Source organism: Festucalex cinctus, chromosome 5 (assembly GCF_051991245.1).
Source record: "Festucalex cinctus isolate MCC-2025b chromosome 5, RoL_Fcin_1.0, whole genome shotgun sequence".
Classification (NCBI taxonomy): Eukaryota; Metazoa; Chordata; class Actinopteri; order Syngnathiformes; family Syngnathidae; genus Festucalex; species Festucalex cinctus.
The window spans coordinates 8116366-8138207 of record NC_135415.1 but is presented as its reverse complement, the minus strand read 5'-3'; the positions used below and the strand labels follow the sequence as shown (position 1 = coordinate 8138207).

Sequence of the window (21842 nt, the reverse complement as noted above, 5' to 3'; positions counted from 1 at the left end):
TAGATTCACTTCAGTTCACAAAATGCACACAAATGTAAAGCTACTGTATAAAGGCAGGTGTTAATCTGATTCTATCTGCTATGAATAGGCTTAAATGGCAAGAGAACATAAGAGCGGTGCACATGTGCCGTGGCCTGTTTTGTTTGGGGATTAGCTGAGAACAGAGACACTTTTGTCCACCTGATGTAACTGTTTCAGGAGTAACACACATGCCTTTGTCCTCACTTCACTTTTACATCATAGCTTTATTGCTTCGACCACCTTGATTCAGTTCTCTGACCAGCACTGACACAACAATGTTTGATCCCACTATTCAAATTTTGAATAGTCACCACTACCAAGTATCAATACAACTATAATAATTTCAATACATACATTTCTCCCCATAAAACAATGACAGCTACCCATATATCCCAGCATAGCAATTTTCCTTAAATTTGTATGAAATTAATATAAATCTTGTATTCTTCCAATTTTTAATTCCTGATCGTAAAATGACCACAAGAGGATGGCCGATCATGAATCATTGAATACCTTCAAATAAGGTCGTGTATCGGCCCAATAAAGATATCTGCTATCCGTACTCGCCCATGCCTACTCTAAATGCATTTAAGAAGAATGGCCATGTTTACAATGGAAAAACTTGTTTGTATGTTACACTTCATGTATGAATAACAACATAAAAACTGGCATGCAGTTATACTGTACAATGTTGGTGTTACAAAAGGTTTAGCGTGAACAGGAAAGAGTGGGATGGATGGCAGGTTGGTGAAGGCACACTTACCATGGCCACCATATTTTTAACAGCCTTCAGATGGCACAGCAGGGGGAAGGGGAGAGAAAATCGCATTTTTATTGCATGCACAAAGGCCAGCTCGCAAGGGTTCAGGTCAATAAGGACAACAATACACAAGAAACACAGTGTGCAAAATAATGCCCTGGAAAAAATATTTCAGAGGTCGATACATTGACGCAAAAATATTACATACATTGAGAACAGGATCACTGGCTGGTGACCTATTCAGGGTGTGGTCAACTGGGATGAGCTGCAGAGAGCTGTTGCTAATATTTGGCCTTCTAAAGTAGCTAAATGAGGTCACATCTGAGTATATATTTAGGTGGTTATTTATGAGTTTGTTGTTTGTCTGCTTATTCCCCACAAGTAGGTAGCCCTTTACTCTCTTAAAACGTGCTTACCTCACGTTACACACAAATGCGGATAAAGATTATTCTCTGGCATCACGTTTTGGGTGTCAGACAAGTAGACTTTAGATAAAACCAGTGCTCCAAGTAAAGCTAGTTAGGCTTTACTAGCACATTTCAATAGAGATTAAACCGAATCTTGGGAGGCCTGTGCAATGTTGCGTATTCAGTCCTGACATGAAATGACAACTATAAACTTTATAAACTTTGTGAGGCCCCCTAAAAATATGTTGTGCAAGGTGCAGATGGGTCCATACCCGATTGATGAGCTGCTCCCCTGCCTCTGAAGCTGTGATGAGTTTGCACAAAGCCTGGAGTGCTTGTGGTGGCAGACCTGAGGGAAATGCAGAAATTCAGTCAGTTTTTGTAGATTCCTTAATTAGTGACAGGTTGAATAATGGAATTGAATCTTTAATCAATGCTAAAATTGAATTAAATAGGAATAAAACTTTTTCAAACAGTATACACACTAGTGTTAATTTAATCAGCCATTTTTAAATTTAGTCTCAGTTTTAGTCCAGTTTCAATCACGCGTGTTCGTCTTTAGAGAAGAAGAAGAAGAAGAAGATTGTAAAATGCTGTACAACGAAATGTCGTTTGGTTACATCTCAACAGCATAGTCAACCTATTTATCATGGTCAACCTAATGCCGTTTTTATTTAGTCCATTTTTAGTCAACTGTAAATCTAGCATTTTCGTATTTATTTTTGTACAGTACACGAAAACATTATTTTATTCGTCTAGTTTTAGTCAGTGTTTTAAGTGGGCCGGAACAGAGCTCCGGCACTTCTAAAAATCGCCCTTGCGTGTTCAGGTACTTCTCAACGTGCAAAGAACGTACTATCAGCGTTCCGGCACGCTTGACAATGCATGTTTTGATCCACAAAAGCTTTTAGGGCGAGTGCCGCTCATCCACAGACTTACATATAGTATGGAAGCCCTGCGCTCATTACATCACCATGCGCACGCTTAATCCAGTATTTATATAAATCTGTTCTCAGCCAGAGAAGCACACATACGTCCATATTGACGCTAGCCCGATGCTAGCCGACCAGAACGCGTGTGTAAAACCATAGCGCTTGAGTTAAGAAAATGAAATGAAAACGCTACCATGGCTCAAAGCTTCAAAATAGACCACAATCAGACTCTGAGGTGGATTCTCAGACTGATACAGCACGGACGTAATAAATAATCTGGGCTGTTCATGAAGAAGCGATAAGTGAAGCCGGCGGCGGCCATCTTATGTTGCCAGCCACACCAACAGTAAGTTGAATGCTGTACATTGACTTTTCCGCTGCATATCATTTCCCCACGTTATTTTATTCTTATACAGCAAAAATAACACTGTGTGTGGCGTACTGTTGTACCAATAAGTATAAAATAAGTGTGGGAGAAGCTCTAAATACATATTTCATCAGTAAGAATGTGAATATAAATTTTTTCTCATAGCCTACGGTATTTTTCCAGAGTGCTATTCAAAGATTGGTCTGCATCATCAGAACCAGTTATTAGAACTATCAACAATGAAAGGAAAGCAAACACACAAGAAAACAAGAAAAAACAATCCCTGTGAAATGTAAACCTAACTTCTGAAATTACGTCACCATTCACGATACTGAGATAATATTCCCAATGGTTGATGCCAACAATGACATTCGTTCTTAGCTAGACTCTCATTATCCCACAGGGATCCTGGTTTAAGACACCTACTGATCAGTGTTTTTGGTGAAAAAAATATTAAATTGTATTATTTAATTAACAAATGTATTTATTTATGCAATTATTTATTTTAGGGGAGTACCGACACTTATTTTTTCCCCACTTAAAAAAAATGGTTTTAGTCAACAAAAACTCAACGATTTTGTTTAGTTTTAGTCAGGACAATCATTTTACCCCTGTATATATATATATATATATATATATATATATATATATATATATATATATATATATATATATATATATATATATATATATTGTCCGCAGATTATGTTGAACATTTCGGATCTAAATCTATTTCACACCTTTCTCATCTTTTTGATGAAAAACAATTTGACACACAATTACAGTATATCAACTATAGCTCCATGCTATGAGCTAGTTACCCAGCATTAGTTAGCAGTAATATTAACATTGTTGGAACGTTATAGCCGTTGGATTAATGTTACGTTATGACTATAATGTACTTTTTTTTTTTTTTTATTATATATTTTAACATTTCACCGTGAATCCACTTCCTGTCTGTCCTATGTTTGTGCATGTTGCGCTCGTTAGCTGCAGTTTTGGAAGGGGGTGGAAAATGCATACTGATTTAGTCCCAGTTATTGTTTATTAATGAGGGTTTTAGTCTAGTCTAGTCTAGTTTTAGTCCGGTGAAAGATGTGCGTTGACTAAATGATTTTTGTTCAGTTTTTGTTGACGAAATTAACACTCATACACACCACAAATTTTCTCCAAATCCTATAAGATTTGATTTATAGTTATGAATATTATGATTACCTGACACTGACTTTGTCTGTACTACTGACCTAGAAGTGATTGTAAAGTGGTACTGCACTGCTGGAGTCTGTCTCCTGGGTCAGCCGTGGGAAAGAAAACTGCAGCAGGGATGCCGGTGCCTGCGGAGTCAAGGCGGAAGCCCACGGCAGTCAACAAGGCCTGCCACCCGGGGACTCCCCCAACTTTATTCTCCACACTTTGCTGGGATGTGTACATCGAGTTCCGTTGACCATTCTGGATCCTTTGAAGAGACTTTTCCACCTGCAAGCAGTACAGCAGGAGTATCAGTAACACGCTTTTCCTTATAAAATCCTCGACTATGTGAGTCCATGTCTAACCAGATGGAGTAAAACCCTCAGAGCATCACGTGCACGCTCTGGATACTGCAGAATCTCTGCTAAAGCTTGTCCAATCAGGGAGGACGGGCTGTTAAGTTTCACATCACTGCCGATCAGCATGTATCCTGGACAGAATATATCACTTCAATTAGCTCATATTAGGTATTGAGATTTTTGAATTTATTTCCCCATTATTTTCATTACTAACCTGCCCAGTTGGAGGGGTGTGAGTACTGCTTGCTGCTCTGGACAGTTTTCATGGCATCTGCCAGCGCAGCACTCGCCTTGGTCCCATTTAGAAGGGCAGTGTAGAAGGCATGCACAAAAACCTTGGAAGCTGCCACGGGGACTGGCCACAAGGACACAAGAACACACTGCGCCCCTGCAGCCAGGAAGGACCGTGTCAAGCCAACAACACCGTCGGCTGTCACCTTGCTGCTGGATTCTAGGTAGGAGCTGTTGACAAACAATCAAAAAGAGAAGTTGGACTAAGAAGAAATACTCAAGCCAAAGTGTTTTTTGTTTTTTTTGTTTTTTCATTCTCGAATACGTTTGTGGAATATGAATTAAGTAGCAAAATCCACCCATTTTTATCCATCTCAGGGGGCCGCCATTTTGACACTTGCTGTCGACTGAAAATGACATCACAGTTGCTCAGGGTTCAGGTAGTGACCGATCATGGAAGACTTGTTTACTGAGTTTGGTCATGTGACATTCACATGCTGAGCCATGATTGGTCATTACCGGAGCCCTGAGCAACTATGATGTCATTTTCATTCGACTGCAAGTGGCAAAATGGCCGCCCCATGAAGTGGATAAAAATGGGTGCATTTTCTACTTAATTCATGTTCCACAAATACAATATTAATCAGAATACTGTGTTTAGATGAGGGGTGCTACATAGAGCATATTATTTGACCCTTTACAATGGGATACAATGTACTTTTAAAGGGGAAGTACCCCCCCATTCTTGACAATAGTATGTTCTATACAGCCCCACTAGTCTAAATACAGTATTCTGGTGAATATTGTGTTAGTGAGTATGAATATGAGTTAAGTAGCAAAATCAAGCCCCTTTTATCCATAGCAGAAGGTGGACATTTTGCCATTTGCTGTTGAGTGAAAATGACATCATAGTTGCTAGATAACAACCAATCACAGTTCAGCTTCAGAAAACAGGTAAGCTATGATTGGTCATTGCCTGAGACAGACCAACTGTGATGTCATCTTCCGTTGACAGCAAGTGGCAAGATGGCCGACTTCTGAGATGGATTAAAAAAAATGCTGGATTTTGCTTCATAACTCATATTCCATAAATGTAATATTAATCAGAAGGTCATGTTTAGACTAGTGAGGTCACATATAACATATTATTGTCAAGAAATGTTTAAAAGGATACTTGACTCACTGAACAATTTTCAGCAGTGAAAAGTTAATATTTTGTCCAGACTAAACTTAATAACTATGATAATCATTATTATTTTTTATGTACAATTAATGCCTTTAAAAAGTGATTTTTCTACTTGCTGTTGACATCACCTGTGCTGAGGAAGTAGGTAACGGCCAATCATGGCTCAGTTTACTGACCAAACCCAGAAAGCGTGAGCCATGATTGGCCGTTACCTACTTCCTCAGCACAGGTGATGTCAACAGCAAGTAGAAAAATTACTTTTTAAAGGTATTAATTGTACATGAAAAATAATGAAGTTACTACATTAATTATAGACTTTTTACTGCTGAAAATGGCTCAATGAGTCAAGTATCCCTTTAAGGTTGACTTCTCTTTTGATGCTATGTAAGGTCAATCAATCACAGTATTGTGAAATGAAATTTCTGTTTACAGTTGTTGGGCTAAGTACTCCACCTACCCAAGAACCACCAGCTTGACAGGTAGCCTAAGGTCCAATATATCAGCAGCTGTCAAGAGAAAGTCCTGTAAGGGTGGACTATCGCAGATACTATCCACATCACTGCTGTCATCTTGCATGTGGTGAGACTCAGGATTGGTGTAGCCACTTCCAACTGATCCCTTCCTGCCTCGACCGCTGCTTCCTCTTCTCATCCCTGCACCTCTACCCAATGTCCCTCCTCCCACGTTAGCACTTGCTGCACTGGGCGTGCTTTCCGGGTTTGGCGTGAGCACAAGAGCGGCCAACTTCCATGAAATGTGAGTGGCAAAGTGGGCACACTCCGCCTGTGTGAGAGCACTCATGACTCTCTCTTTTGTCGCTGCTGTGCCAGACAGCGGTTGGCATCCTAACAGCTCAGCTACCATGAGTGCCTCCTCTTCCGCAGAGGGCATTGGCCCCCACAGCCAGCGGTCCATCACCGGTGAGGGCAGCCTGGGGTTTCCCACCACAGCTGCCATTGACACACCACCACAGGGAGCTGGTCCAGGACGCCGGGAATGAACCTAAAGTCAGGAAAATACAAGCCAGGTTGACTTCTTCAATTTTAAGTAGCGCTGTCAAACACTTTTTTTTTTTAAATCAGATTAATCACATCTTAGAATTATGATTAATCACGATTAATCGCTTAATTAAAAAGGTTAAAAAGTTTTTTTTTTTTTTTTTTGTAACTCATTGACTACCAGCCATTTTCATTGAAGCAACTCCGTTTGCTCCCGGCTGTCTTACTGGATTTTGACTGATTTTGCAAGGCCCACAGAAGATTGTGTTCTATTGCTATAAAAACATGGAACCTACCAAAAGAAAGATGAGAGTCTACTTTTTCATCAGGAAAAAAGTATATTTCTATCCGTTTCTGTTTTGCAGCAATTAGGATTAGAATATAGGTAAGTTTCATAATTATTCACAAATCTGCTTAGAATTGTGGGGAAATAGCTTGTTTTCAACATGGCCCTGGTTGATCTATTATACTTTGTTCTCACCTGCTGGCCGTTTTTGTAATTAGCGGTACTACAATTTTTTTCACCCATCCGCTGCAGTTGAGAGACTGCACCAAAGCCTTCTGTATGCTCTAGGCAAAAAAAAAAAAAAGTCTTTGGGACATGTCATACAATTAAAATAGAAAGTATTTATACGTTTTTGGGAGCAAAAGAGTTAAAATAAATTTTGCCCGCCAAATTTAAAGAGCACCTGTTATGTTAATTTTTTTCAACATTTAATGTTATGAGGACATCTTCAAAAAATTGTATCCACTGCACACGCTCACCTTCCTCTTTTCTAATCCGTTAATTACCTGCATAATTTAAAATTGAAAAAAAAAAATGACACCAATGGTTTGACATGAACAAATATTCTGAATGACATACGCAAACATTTATTAAATGTAAATGCTTTACTTTAATGCATGTAGTTATGTTTTTTGCCCAAACAACAAACACCCGCTGTCATCTTAAGGATCATCTCTGCTCAAAATTAATAGTGTGATTAATCTGCGTTAATACATGATTAATGCAATCATTTTCTGCGATTAATTAATTTGTTAATGCTTTAACTTTGACAGCACGGATTTTAAGACAAACTACTTGTCATTAAATATGAGACAATGTACTGTATGTCAAACCTTTGCACAGGATCCGAGGCCCTGGATTGAGGGAACAGCGATGAGGCTAAAACGCTCGTACAGATACTCATTGGATGAACTTCCTTTGAGCAGAGCGAAAGGGATAAGATAAAGTTCTCCCTCCAGCACCATGACCAGTTGTCTGTGTCTGCCCACCGGACCACTGGAGTGCATCAAACCCTGTTGGACAAAATGATAAGTGTACAGATGGATAGTTAGAAAAACAAAACAAAAAAAAACTGCTGCGTGTGAGCTCATCCCTTCCACAGAACTCCGAAACTCATAGAAGTAACACTCACCCCCTCCATAGGTGCAATGAGCAAATCATAGAGTGCTCTGAGAGGAGGCTTCCCGAGGTTGCTGGAGCGATGAGGCAGGGAAGAACAACCGTCTTTGGCAGGTGACATGGTGTTACTGAACAGGCTGGTCATGCTCTGGCAGCTCCTACAAAAGCACAACATATCAAACTGTAAATGAGACAGTCCTGCTGTGTATCCAATTATCTTAAGGAACTTTATTGCCTTCATATCTAGGTCACCTTAATTCTTCTATTTTTATTAATTTTTTCCCCAAGTACATAGACCAGTGGTTCTTAACCTTATTGGAGGTACTGAACCCCACCAGTTTCCTATGCACATTGACCAAATCCTTCATTGAAAAATAGTGTTTTGTTTTTTGTTTTATTTTTAATTCAAGACATATATGTATAGGGTTCATTGGTGAACAAAATGAACAGAGATCAGCCTTTTCATCAAATCTGACTCTCTTCACTTTGAATTCAGAAACCTTGGACAGTATTCCCCATTTCAATACAGCTTAACTCATTGACTCCCAGCCATTTTCACTGAAGCAACCCTCTTCGTTCCCGGCTGTTTTACTGGATTTTGGCATATTTTGCAAGACCCACAGAATAGTGTGTTCTACTGCGATTAAAAAAAAAAAAAAAAAAAGAGACTACCAAAAGAAAGATTAGAGTCTCTTCTTTCATCTGGGGGAAAAAAAAGAAGTATTTTTCTGTTTCCATTTTGCTGCAATTAATATTAGATTTACAATATAGCTAAGTTTCATCATTATTCACAAATCTGTTTAAAACTGTGGGGAAAACAGCTTGTTGCAACATGGTCCTGGTTGATCTCTTTTACTCTGCTGTTACCTGCTGGCCCTTTTTGTAATAACTATCATTACTTCAACCGTTCTCTTCAGTTCAGGGGCTGCATCAAAGCCTTCTGTATGCTCTTACATATAAAAACATTAAAAAAAACAAAAATAAAACATATAAATATGTCTTTGGGACATTGTTCATATTTGAATTAGAATGTATTTCTATGTTTTTGGGAGCAAATTAGACAAGGAAGTGTTCCTTTAGTTTTGTTAAATAGCTAGTTGTACTGCGCTAGAATTGCTTAGCACTGCAAATTGTGTAGTTAGGACACTGGCTCCGTATCACCCAACTCTACATTTATAGAACACTTTAAAAAAAAAAAACACTGCTATTTTTCTTTAAATGGTACAATAAAAATAGCAGAGGTCCTAGAAATGAACCCTGTGGAACATCATATGTTCTGGTATACATGTGAATTCATATTGCACACATTCGTCTGACCACTTTCTTTTTTATGCTCGCCATAGTGTGTATTAAGGGATTAAAATCATAAAGAAAATCACAACAGTCACAAGTCAACAACAGAGTGCGCCAAATTCCCCGCACAGATTGGCCAAGAAATGTAGCATGAATCTGCAGCCAATGATGGCCAAGCAGGTCGTGACATCAGTAAACATATGAATCAGTTGGGTGCTTGGACCTCCGCCGAACCCATGAGACTGACTCACAATCGAACCCAGGTTAAGAACCACTGACCCAGACATTTTAACGATTTGAAGTCAAAAGATTCTGTGAGGTGAAATATTGAAATGTTGTTTTAAATATGAATAATAAAACATGTCTAAGTCGACTGCTTTTTACTTACTTTAACTGTGTAATCGAAAAGTCATCCTTCTGAGCAAAGATTATTTCATATCCAGTATATATACAATGTGACATATCTGCACGAAGAACAAGAAAACTATGAATAATTTACATTTGCATTCTTTAATATTTAATTCAATTGTCTATTGATGTGTCTTTTTCACTGATATGAGTCGTGTGCCTCATGCCCATTTGCTGTGTAGAGATACGGCTCAAGTAAGACACAAGTGCTGCCACTGCAGTTTGCACAGACTTTAGTGTTCTTGATGTGTGTGAAGAGTTGCACAACACACTGATCTCACTGTATATTTGTGTCCACAAGGTGGCAGGATTGAGCTGTGGTAGGCTTACAACCATGCTCTTACGTTACATCCCATAACAGTGATTTCTTTTGAGGAACAATAGATTGTCCCCATATTTGTCCAATTCAGCAATGCTCAACCAATGTGACAAATTACATTAATTTGACCGAAGACATGTTTTACTTTGGGTCCTCGTGTCATGAAGAAGGCTCGACACAGTGAGAGCTTGCTAATGATGGCCATAGGGTAAAAACTTAGCCTTTGGTGCAGCAGGTTCACAGGGCCAAGTTTTATTGCCACACTTGTCACAAGCCTCCATCTGCTCTTTCTTTTCCGAGGTCCAGCCAAAAAGCATCAAGTCAGCCCTTCTGGAAGCCTGGGGCCAGTCGTTCACTCATATTCAATATCTCTCCTTCTCTCTCTCTCTCTCTCTCTCTCTCAGACATTGGCAAGAGCTTCGATGGAAAGCAATCGTTTGTTAGCTTGACAGGATGGAGGAATGAGAAAGGAGAAAAGGGATAATCTGAGACAAGATGTGTTTCAAGTGTAGAGAGAAACAATAAAGAGAAAAGACATACCATGCTGAGGGTAGGTTTACTGTACTTGCGCGGGCACATAATTTGGGCAAAAACAACGTAGTAGGGAAGTTATTTACAATATGTTGTATGTGTCACCACTAGTCTTAACACAACACTGTGACTAATATTGTGTTTGTGGAATATGGGTTTTATGTTTTGTTTTGTTTTTTTTAATGCTACAGCTACCTGCATTGGCATTGGTAATTACCCAAATCATGTTTGATACTTCTGGAATAGTTATTTAGCAGTATGTAGACTTATTTAGTGACAATTATTCTTCAGAATATTATTAATGTTATTTGTGAGTGGTTTAAATTTACAAAATCAGAACAGGTATTTACCAGCGTTCCTGGAAAGTTTTTTTTTTTTTTTTTTTTTTGTTATAGTGGTTGAATGTTTTGCATGATTAATTTCTGACCTTGAAGAAGTCCAGTGAGCAAGCTCAATTCTGGATTCAGTTTGACAGCTCTTCAGTCAGGATACCGGATTGACGCTCCTCTTTTTTTTTAGTTTTTTTATTTTTTTTTTATCTGTGGTCTCATAAATTTGTCAAAAAAATACTGTATAGAGTAAAAATTGTACTTGATTGGACACAAGGACGCTTTTCTCTATATAAATGCCTGTAAGTAGTTAGACCTGAAGGTATTTGCATCCTTATTAAAAAAAATACTTAATTTATAAGCCTTTCTCAGCATTATGGGTTAATGTAGTCAGCCAACAGCCTTCACTCCCTGAACATTTTAGAAATAAATGCAGTGCACACACAGTTCAACATTACCCAGAGAAATGTTCTTTGTCTTCTCTTGCTGTAACATTGAGATCAATGTTAGGCTCCACAGCACAAGGAGCATTATATTCCCTGGCTTTTTTTTTTTTTTTTTTTTTGAAGCCCCCAAGAATGAGTGGATTATTATTGGGAGCCCATTAAAAGGGCTTAATGAGCACCAAGACTCAATTAAAGATGGAATTATCCTCTCATCAAAGAGAAACTCAATAGAGGACGAGGACAGGGAAATATGACCCAGTCCCACGCACTCATGCCCATAATCCATGTGCGTGAATGAGTGCCTCGCTTAGTATCAATAAAAGAATGCTTTGAACACACTACAGTAGCCGCGGTGAAATCTACGCAGTCTGAGGGAAAATAAATACCTACACACACTGGTGCCAATGTCTGGCATTTACAGTTTATGCACACATGGACCCATCCCATCAGAACAGACAGATGATAGAAGCTTTAGAGGCTTGGCTTTACTCCGTCTATTTAATAAGGGGATTCGCATGCTGCCTCTGCATAGATTGAACAATAGGAAATGACTCCTTTCACAGATGAACCAGTGAATCCTGAACTAAAGCAGCTTTCCGCTTTTCTTGAGTCGATTGAACTCGACGGACTTTCTATCTGCTCTCCGTGAGCGCATGTGTCCAAATACTTTGCATTATTCTCCTACCTGTTGAAAAGATTGTTTCTGGACACCATGCGCAAGAAGCCCGTAGGATCGGTGACAGAGTTAAGCTTGTTGTTCAACTCCTCGAATTGTTGGTCCAACAAATCTCCCGCCTCGCTCTCAGTCTCGCTGCTTGAACACCCTCTAAAAAACAGAGAGAAAGAGACATGAGACAGTACCCATCAGTGCACGATTGGAACAAGAACTGCACTACCGCTAAGTAGTCAGTATAAAGACATGCATTGTTCCCCTGTGCATAAATGAAAAAAATATTCTGATATGCCCAAAATACAGACAGTTCAACCCACACATAGATGGCCTAATTTCACTTGGCTTGATCTAAAAACCCTGGCGGAGTGTAATCCTTTCATTACAATGCTGATGATGTCGATCCAGCCATTGAGTCAACCACCCCCACCCGCTATCTCTCCCTTCATTATGTCGATCTGAGAAAAAAAAAAATACCATCATGTAACTCTATAATATCATCTTACTCCTACTAAAGTGCCTCAGAAAAAATAACATGCAACATATTTAGCAACCTGAGCCATTCACTGGAAAAAAAAGCAGATATTACCTAAACTGGGGTTTCTGCAGGTATCATTCAAATCAAATTGAAGGCTTTTTTAATGCTGTCTTTTAAATGCAACTTAAACTAATTTAACATCCACATAATACTGCATGTACATCACATATATCATATAATGCATATATTAGGGCTGTTAGAGCTGATTACAATTATCGTACTTAATCACATGATTTTCATAGTTAATAGTAAGTTCGTTTCTTTTATAGTAAGTATAAAAGTCCTAAAGTTCCAGTTAAGGTTTACAATTTACAGTTAAGAGGAGGAGGAGTGTGAAACATTGAGTCACAGATTTGTGTTGAGGTAGTTTTCTGACACTAGGTGGTGTTAGTGTTGGACGTTGACAAGAGGAATACTACATGTTGGAACATGAAGCAACTTGTGGACTCCAGGCCATTTCGTTTATTGTAAAGTACTATGTGTATATATATATATATATATATATATATATATATATATATATATATATATATATATATATATATATATATATATATATATAGTGCTGTCAAACGATTACAATTTTTAATCTGATTAATCACACTTTTTAATTTTGATTAATCACGATTAGTCATCTTTTTTTTTTTTTTTTTTTTTTTTTTTTTTTTTTTTTTCTTTTTTTGAAGAGCTCAGAATTGTTCATTCGGTAGTCTTACCGATTCAACGTCTTGTCATCATTGCTCTTTTCCTTTTTTTTTTTTTTTTTTTTTTTTTTTGTGTGTGTGTATGTGTGCGTGCGTTTGCGTGCGTGCGTGCGTTTGCGTGTGTGCGTTTGCGTGCGTTTGCGTGCGTGCGTGCAAATACGTATAAATTTATACTCATTCATTCACCTAAAACCTTATAAATATCCCATTACCCTTCGCCTTAACCAGGTACTTCAGAATCTTGCCAGAGTCGTGAGATTTAAATGGTCAGGAGACCAGAGAAAAGGTCAGAAAAAAAAGAAATAAAGAGAAAAGAAAGGTAAATCAAAGTGACATCCAGCACCGACCAAACACTTCCTGCCTTCCCCATGATTACAAAATCAAAGTCTTACGCCAACCCCGGAAGCCTCTAAATTCCAGCAAATTTAGCGAGATCTCAAGAGCCCAGAGGAAAAACTAAAGAGAGGAAGGAGGGAAGGATCGATAAGGCAGAGTGAGATCAATAGAAGCCAGTACATCCAATCCATCAAAGTGAAGTCCAGCACCAACAAGACCCCTCCTGCGTGGTTACAAAACCGGAGTCTTATGCCAACCCCAGAAACCTCATACTTCTAATAAATTAAGATCTCAAGTGACCAGAGGAAAAACTAAAGAGAGGAAGGAGGGAAGGATAGATAAAGAAAAGTGAGAACCACAGACACCAGCACCAACTGATTCAAGGGGCTGTGGGAGGGAGAGGGTACTTCTGTTGAGTTTCAGTAGATGCTGGTGCGACGGATCTGGCATGCATAAGGACCACCACCAAAGAGAGAAGCCGTCAACCGCGGTCCAGCAAAGCGAGCACCCCCCCCCCCCCCCCCCACCCCCCCCGGAATCCCCAGGCCGCGGCAGCACCAAGGCCACCCCCAAGCCACCCGAGCGGACACCGGTCAGCGAGCCGACCCAGATACCCGGAACACCCCCGCCCCAGCCCCGGCCCACACCCCCGAGCCCAAGGCCGCAGAACGAGGCCCAGCGGGCCCCCACAGCGCCCCACCGGTCCCCAGCCCCCATCCCCCCACGACCCCCCCGCACCCCACCCAAACCCGCCATCCACCACGACCCAGGCCCCACCACCCCCGACCCCCAAACCCCCGAACACACCCCGACCCCCAGCACCCAACCCCCCACCCACCCATACCTCCACCCCCCCCCCAAACAAGCCGCCCCCCCCCGACGGCCGCCACCCCCCCCCCGCGAACCCGGCCCCCCGCGAGAACCCCCCACCCCCCCCCGGAAACCGGCACCGGGCAGCAGCGCAGAGAGGGAAGATGTGCCCACCCCACCTCCAGCCGCGCGAGATTTGCACCGCGGCGGGAGGGGGGAAGCAGAGGAGGAAGCACCAGGGGAGAAGGCGGGACACCAGAACACCGAGCCCGGTGGGGAGAGGCCCCGGTCGTCACGCCAGAGTACAAGTGACACCTAACCCTGTTACTGAGTCCGCCAGCTCGCCGACTGGCGAGCTCTACCCTTACACCGTGAATGTGGCCCCACCCAGTGTATATACAAGTGTGTGCGTGTGGTGCATTAAAATTGGGAGCAGGTGAGTCGGAGCAGAGGGAAAAAATTTCCCCTACTCCGACACACCCGTATCCCCCCCCAAAAAATGAATATGTATATGTGTGGTGCATTAAAAAAGGGAATGGAGGGACAAAGTGGTGGGGCAGGGACACAAATGGGGGGGACCACAGCGCTGCCAGGCACTGCAGTCCATCCCCTCTGATGGCTCCCCGCCCCAACTCACCCCTCCCCTTGGACGTGAGGTGCATTAAAATTGGAGGGGAGTTGAAGGGTGAAGACGGTGTTTCCACCCTTCCCCACCCCACCAAGAAATGTGTTGTGTGCCCTATGTGTATATTTACAAAGTGTATAGTGCAAGCTAGTGAAGTGAGTAAGAGGAGCGACCAGCGGGGCCTCACCCAACCCGGCGGGTGTAGGTGGCACGCCCGCCCCCCAGCACCCCCACCCCCCGCCGCCCCCCACCTCATCCACCCGGCACCACAATGGGCGGACAGCCAGCGCAGCAGGGCTACCGGACAGCCCACCAGCCACCGGGGCCCGCCCGGGGCACCAGGAGTTATACCGGAGCGGGGCAGGCCCCAAACCCTCGCCCGGCCCCCGGAGCCCGACGCCCGGGCCGGGGAGGGAGCCCCAGGCCCAGGGAGAGGGAGGGGGAGGGGCCGCAGGGCAGACAGGGAAGGGGGGGGGGGGGCGGGGGAAGCGGGGAGAAGACGACAAGAAGGCGAAAGGGCGGCTGCAGGGCAGGAGGCGGGGGGGGAGAGGAGGAGGGAGGGCGACAAGGGAAAAGGGACCGGGAGGCAGAGGAGGATGGGCGGGAGGAGGCGAGGAGGGAGAGGCGACGGGGGGGAGGAAGGGGGAGGGGAGAGGGAACCACGGGGCACACCGGAGGCCCACCCACCCCGAACCGCGCCGCCGGGCACGGAGCAGCGGACCGCGCCGGGACGGCACCGCCCCGGGCACCAGGGGAAGCACCCCAACACCGCACCCCACAGGGGGCCCAGGGAGCGGCCAAGACGCAACCGCCACCGAGCAGACAACGGGGGGGGGGGGGGGGGGGGGGGGGGGGGGGGCAGAACCACCCCCGCCCGACCACAGGGGACGGCGTCAAGAAAATTGACTAATTAGCATGCAGTAACACCAAGTGTTGATGCTTAGTGCCCACTAGAAATAGATCTTAAGGAGTTATTGAGTATAGTGTCGTATAGTGTGGTATGCTCGAGCCCACTAGCAGCAACTAGGTTCCTGACTATATAAAAATAAAAACAATCAGATACAAAATACCAAATACAGGAGCAGCGAAAACAGAAGTTGTAACGATGTGGTGGCTCTCGTTAACAGGCAGAATCTTGGCAGGATTAAGTTGCCAAATTGAGATTAAAATATTCTATGTACATAGACCATATTTGTTTAAATCTTGATACTTGATTTTTATTTAAGGCAGAGATTTTTTCCATTGAGATATAATTTATTAGTAAGTTTAACCAGTGGTCGATATTTAGAGATTGTTTATTTTTCCAATTGACAAGGATTATTTTTTTAGCAATAGTAAGGGCTATAAATATAGATTGAGATTGTTTACATGGTCGCTCAGTTATTGTTAAGTCACCTAGTAAACACAGTCTTGGAGATAAAGGAAGCCTACAGTTTAATATATCAGCGAGCTTTTCCAAGATTTTAGTCCAGAAATGCAGCACTGGAGTACATGACCATAAAGCATGAAGATAAGTATCGGCAGTGTTTTGTGAGCACTGGAGACAAATGTCGGAGTCAGAGAGTCCCATTTTTTTCATCATATATTGTGTAATATATGTTCTATGAAGTATCTTATATTGGATAAGTTGCAAATTTGTCTGTTTGGTCATTTTAAATACATTTTCACAGATTTGGGTCCAAAAGTCTGGTTCCGGAACTATAGACAAGTCTTTTTCCCATTTTAAAGTCGGTAAATACGTTTTATTTGTGTATAAAAATAACTTATATATTTTTGATATTTTCTTTATTGTTGTTGGAGAAAGCTTTATAATATCTTTAGCTAAGACAGGCAGTTGGAGCGTATCTTGAAGTGTTGGGATTTGTTTCTTAACCATATTTTTAACTTGCAGATAATGTAAGAAATTTCCCTTTTTTATTTCATATTTCTGGACCAAGTTTGTATATGATATAAACTTATTATCTGAGAAAAGATGATGAAGGTGTGTAATTCCTTTCTGCTCCCATAGGCTTAAATGGAACGACTGATTATTAAGTTGAAAGTCGGGGTTATGCCAAATGGGAGAGAGCCCACAGGGCGCCAATTGGGAGTTTGTAATTTCTAATGCCTTCCACCAGGCAGTCAGGGTGGCGGCTATCATTGGGTTTTTAAAACAATTATGTCGTCTTATTGATTTTGTAATAAAGAGTAAATCTGACAGTCTAAGATTATTACAATCCTTCTGCTCCAATTCCAACCAACAGTTAGTATCTCTGTTGGGTTGTGTCCATAGCACAAGATATTGTAGTTGATTAGCTAGATAATAGTACATAAAGTTTGGTGCCTCTAAACCTCCTTTAGATTTACTTTCCTGAAGAGTAGATAGACTAATTTTGGCTTTTTTTTTATTCCAATAGAATTTTATGATAGCAGAGTCCAGCGATTGGAACCAGTTAGACGTAGGTTTAAATGGAATCATTGAAAATAAATAATTAATCTTTGGTAAAACTTTCATTTTTATAGTAGCTATCCGTCCTATTAAAGAGATCGGAAGATTATTCCAGCGTTCCAGGTCACTACGGATACTATCCAATAATGGTGAAAAATTTAAAGAAGTTAATTCAGTTAACTTAGGTGAAATTTTAACACCTAAGTATTTTAAATTACCTGTAGGAAAGGAGTAGTGTGGATCCTGACTTGTAGGATTCCATGAATTTTCTGTAATAGGTAATAATGTTGATTTTGTCCAGTTAATAGAGTAATCTGATAAGTGAGAGAATTTAGTTATTAATTTAAATGCTTCCCCTAGCGAAATAGCAGGTTCTTCTAAATAGAGTAATATATCATCGGCATATAGATTAATTTTATGTTCTATTGTCCCGGAGTGGATTCCTTGGATCCGTCTATCCTGACGTATAGCTAATGCAAGCGGCTCAATAAATATAGCAAATAATAAAGGAGAAATTGGGCACCCTTGTCTTGTTCCCCTTTGTAAAGTAAAACTCTGTGATGTAATCCCATTAGTAGTAACTGTAGCTTTAGGAGAATCATATAATATTGAGACCCATTGAATGAATGACTCCCCGAAGCCGAATTTATTTAAGACAGCAAAGAGGAAGGACCAGTTAACTTTATCGAATGCTTTTTCTGCATCCAGCGAAATAACAACTGCCTTTTTATCATGCCGCTGTGACATACTAATCAAGTTAAAGAGTCTCCTAATATTATTAGTAGAATGACGACCTTTAATAAAACCTGTTTGATCACTATGAATAATTGTCGAGATTACCGTCTCTAATCGAGATGCCAAGGCCTTAGCGATAATTTTAATATCGGTATTAATTAGTGATATCGGTCGGTAACTTGACGGGAGGGTAGGGTCTTTTTCTGGCTTTAATAAAAGTTTAATTGCTGCTATATTCATATCTTGACGTATATCACCTTTACTTTTAATTTCAGTTACTACTCTTAGAAATAATGGAGCAAACATTAACCAGAAATGTTTAAAAAATATAGCCGGAAAGCCGTCTGGACCAGGTGCTCTGCCATTAGGCATACTGTCTAAAGCACGATACAACTCATCTATAGTAAGCGGGGTATCGAGAATATCTTTATGTTCAATAGATAACTGAGGTATATTTAAGCTGTTTAGGAATTCCTCAATATATTCAGGGTTAGGTCTATTAATTTCTGTGTATAGATTTCGATAATAGTTATAAAAAATATGGTTAATTTCTTCTGGTGATTGTGTGCATTCACCATTTATATCTTTAATAGCCGTTATAAGAGATTTTTCCCGATTCCGTTGAAGTTGATTTGCCAGGAATTTACCTGATTTATTATTATGTTCAAAATTATTATATCTCAACTGTTGTATTATAAACTCTGTCTTTTTAGATAACATGTTATCTAACTGTATTTTTATATTCTGTAGTTCTATCCATATTTGATTATTTGGGTTTAATACATATTCATCCGTTAGTTGTTTAATTTTATCTTCCAGGTATTTTTCTAATTTTTGATCCTGTTTCTTTTTATAAGTTGAATATGATATAATTTTCCCTCTAATTACCGCTTTCCCTGCTTCCCAGAGAAGAGATGGAGATATATTTGGAGAGTCATTTATTTCCAAAAAATCTGCCCACTCCCTTCTAATAATTTTATCAAACTCTACGTCTTTCAGTAATGAGATGTTAAAACGCCATATCGGGGGAGGTTTAAAGGTAGAGTCAATTTGTAGAGTGAGGGAGACTGGTGCATGATCACTTATAATTATAGAATGTATTTTTATAGCAGTTTTATCAACAATAGAATTATTTGTAAGGAAAAAATCAATTCTTGAGAATGATCGGTGCACAGCAGAGAAGAAAGTAAATTCCTTCTTAGTTGGGTTTTGAAGTCTCCAGCCATCGCTGAGGCCAAAATCCTCCATATACTCATCTATTACTTTAGCGGATCGTAATCGCCTTGTATATATCGTATTATTAGAACGATCTATTAACGGGTTCAAGACCGTGTTAAAATCACCTCCAATAATAATAGTAGAATTTGTTGCTAAATCGAGTAACCGAGAGAAAAATTCATGGAAAAAATCAGGGTCATCATTATTTGGGGCATATAAATTACCAATTGTATATACTTTATTAAATATAGTTACCTGGATAATAATATATCGGCCCTCTAAATCTGTTACTATATTATTTAGAGTAAAGAATAAATTCTTATGTATAAGTATAGAGACACCTCTTTGTCTACTATTATAGGAGGCAGAGTAAACTTGACTAAAATTTTTATCTATAAATAATTTTTCTTCTGATTTTTGTAAGTGGGTTTCTTGTAGGAGACAAATATCTGCCTTAAATTTTGAGAGATGGTCTAAAATTTTTATTCTTTTTGCCTGGGAGCGAGCGCCACACACATTCCAGGAGACCAGAGCTAATTTCTGCATACAAGCAATATAGACTCAGTCTTATGTATACATCTATATAAGCTGCTTATTAATATTAACATATTGTAGGATAGCAAAAGAGTAATTAGGCAATTTATATAATTTATATAAAGAGAGAGATAGCAAGTAGATAAGTATAATAGTGAAGAAACGTGGGGGGAAGTGAGTGTGAAGGAAATCTGTGGGGGATTCAACATAACAATACACCAGTAAATGGTGACCTAAGCGAGATTATTATTATTATTATTAATTTATTTTTTTAAGAATATATTTCTATATTATTATTATTATTATTATTATTACTTTATAGCCTATGCATAATATAAATTCATATTCTATTTCGTAACCCATTATCCATACATATACATACATATACATATACATATATATACATATATACACATATACATACACATACATATACATATACCTACGTCAAATAATCACACAATGCTCGGCTCTACCAATTGTCAGTTAGAACAGCCAAGGGGTCGAGGTTGGGTTTCGGAATAGCTGGCCGTCGATATATAATTTATCAACGACCATCGAAGTCCGTTTACCCTCCTGTCTATTTTGTTTCATGATAGGAAACAGTACTTTTCGCCGCTCGTTTATCTCTCTTGGGAATTGATCATTCATCCCGAAAGATGTCCCTTTGAGCTCCCGTCCTTTACTTTTTACCAATTCTTTATGTTTAAAATGTTCGAACTTAGCAATAATAGGACGGGGCTTATTGCCCTTACGAGCTCCGAGCCGGTGTACACGGTGAAAAGAGATATTATTTACCGTCTCCTGTGGGATCTTTAGCGATGATGTCATGAATTTTTTTATCTCACCCTCTGGATTATCTGGAGAATTTTCGGATATACCTGAGAATATTAGATTTTCCCGCATACTACGGGATTGAACATCTAAGACCGTTTCCTTTAGCATTTTATTTTCCTTTTTAATCGTCTCCAACTCGGCTGTGACAGCGACGAGAGAGGAGCGTAGCTCGGAGTTATCGCATTGGAGATCGCTTACCTGTTGGCTAACGAATTCCAAACTTGCCTTTAATTCTTTGACGTCCTCGCGGATAAGACAGAGGACGTCAAGTTTTTTATTTATGGAATCCAGCATACTCACCGATACGTCGGCGGTTGCTAAATCGTCCGTGTCTGTTGACGAGTCATTTTTCCTTTTTTTTTTCGAAGGATTATCCCGACTGGCCGCCGGCTCATCCATCGCGCAGCTATAAAAATGATCGTCAATAAAACGTTCGAGGTCGTCCACACTGGATAATATTTCCGATCTTTCTTAGAAAAGAAAAAAATCGAATTTATCTAATCATTAAATTCGGGTTTAATTAGAAATATAAAGCTAATTCTATTTTAGCAGCAGAGCGCCGCCATGTTAGATTTTCCCAGTCTCGCTACCGGTCACGCGATAGTCACAGCATCTCGCGATGGGAAATGTAGTTCCTCTCACGATTAGTCATCTAAATACTTGTGTATTCGCGTAATATAAAATAAATACAAAATACTGTAATATTTTGACAATGCATTTTATGAAATGAATGTCGTTTGCAAACATTGATTAAATGGATGTACTCAATTGCAGGCATGTGTGTATTGCTCAAAACGTAACAGATTCATATCAATTGGGTGCAATTCAGCAATTGTTAATTAATTAAACGCAAATTACTTACGTCTTATCTAAAGTCCCGTCAGGGTGTTTTTGAAAGCGAAATTTACCACCGAGCACACCCACTGGAGTCACCCCGCTCATTTTGGAACAACAGGCGTAGGAAATGCCGTGCATTGACCTCATCACTGACCTGCGCAGCCTTCAATGTAACCATCCGCGGTTACGTTCAAGGCTCAAGTGCGGTAAAAAAAAATAGTGCGATTAATCTGCGTTAATACGTGATTAATGCGACAATTTTCTGTGATTAATTAATCTAATAACGCTTTAACTTTGACAGCCCTAATATATATATATATATATATATATATATATACACACACACACACAGACATTTACTTTGGATTTTTTTTGACACCATTAAAGAGA

At 40.2% G+C, this 21842-nt stretch overlaps 1 protein-coding gene across 3 annotated transcripts in view; it reads right to left on the bottom strand.

Moving 5' to 3' along the window:
- Positions 1-21842, bottom strand: part of LOC144018846 (tetratricopeptide repeat protein 28-like) — a 245474-nt gene that overhangs the window by 4182 nt on the left and 219450 nt on the right. For 2 of the 3 annotated variants that reach the window (XM_077521444.1, XM_077521447.1), the window contains 9 exons: positions 11866-12006; positions 7868-8012; positions 7569-7748; positions 5909-6453; positions 4249-4496; positions 4041-4165; positions 3732-3963; positions 1461-1537; positions 785-808 (listed from right to left, as the gene is read on the bottom strand). In XM_077521444.1, coding sequence (XP_077377570.1) covers positions 785-808; positions 1461-1537; positions 3732-3963; positions 4041-4165; positions 4249-4496; positions 5909-6453; positions 7569-7748; positions 7868-8012; positions 11866-12006 — 1717 coding nt within the window. The remainder of the gene's footprint in view (positions 1-784; positions 809-1460; positions 1538-3731; positions 3964-4040; positions 4166-4248; positions 4497-5908; positions 6454-7568; positions 7749-7867; positions 8013-11865; positions 12007-21842) is intronic. The other variant, XM_077521446.1, reaches the window with a different exon arrangement.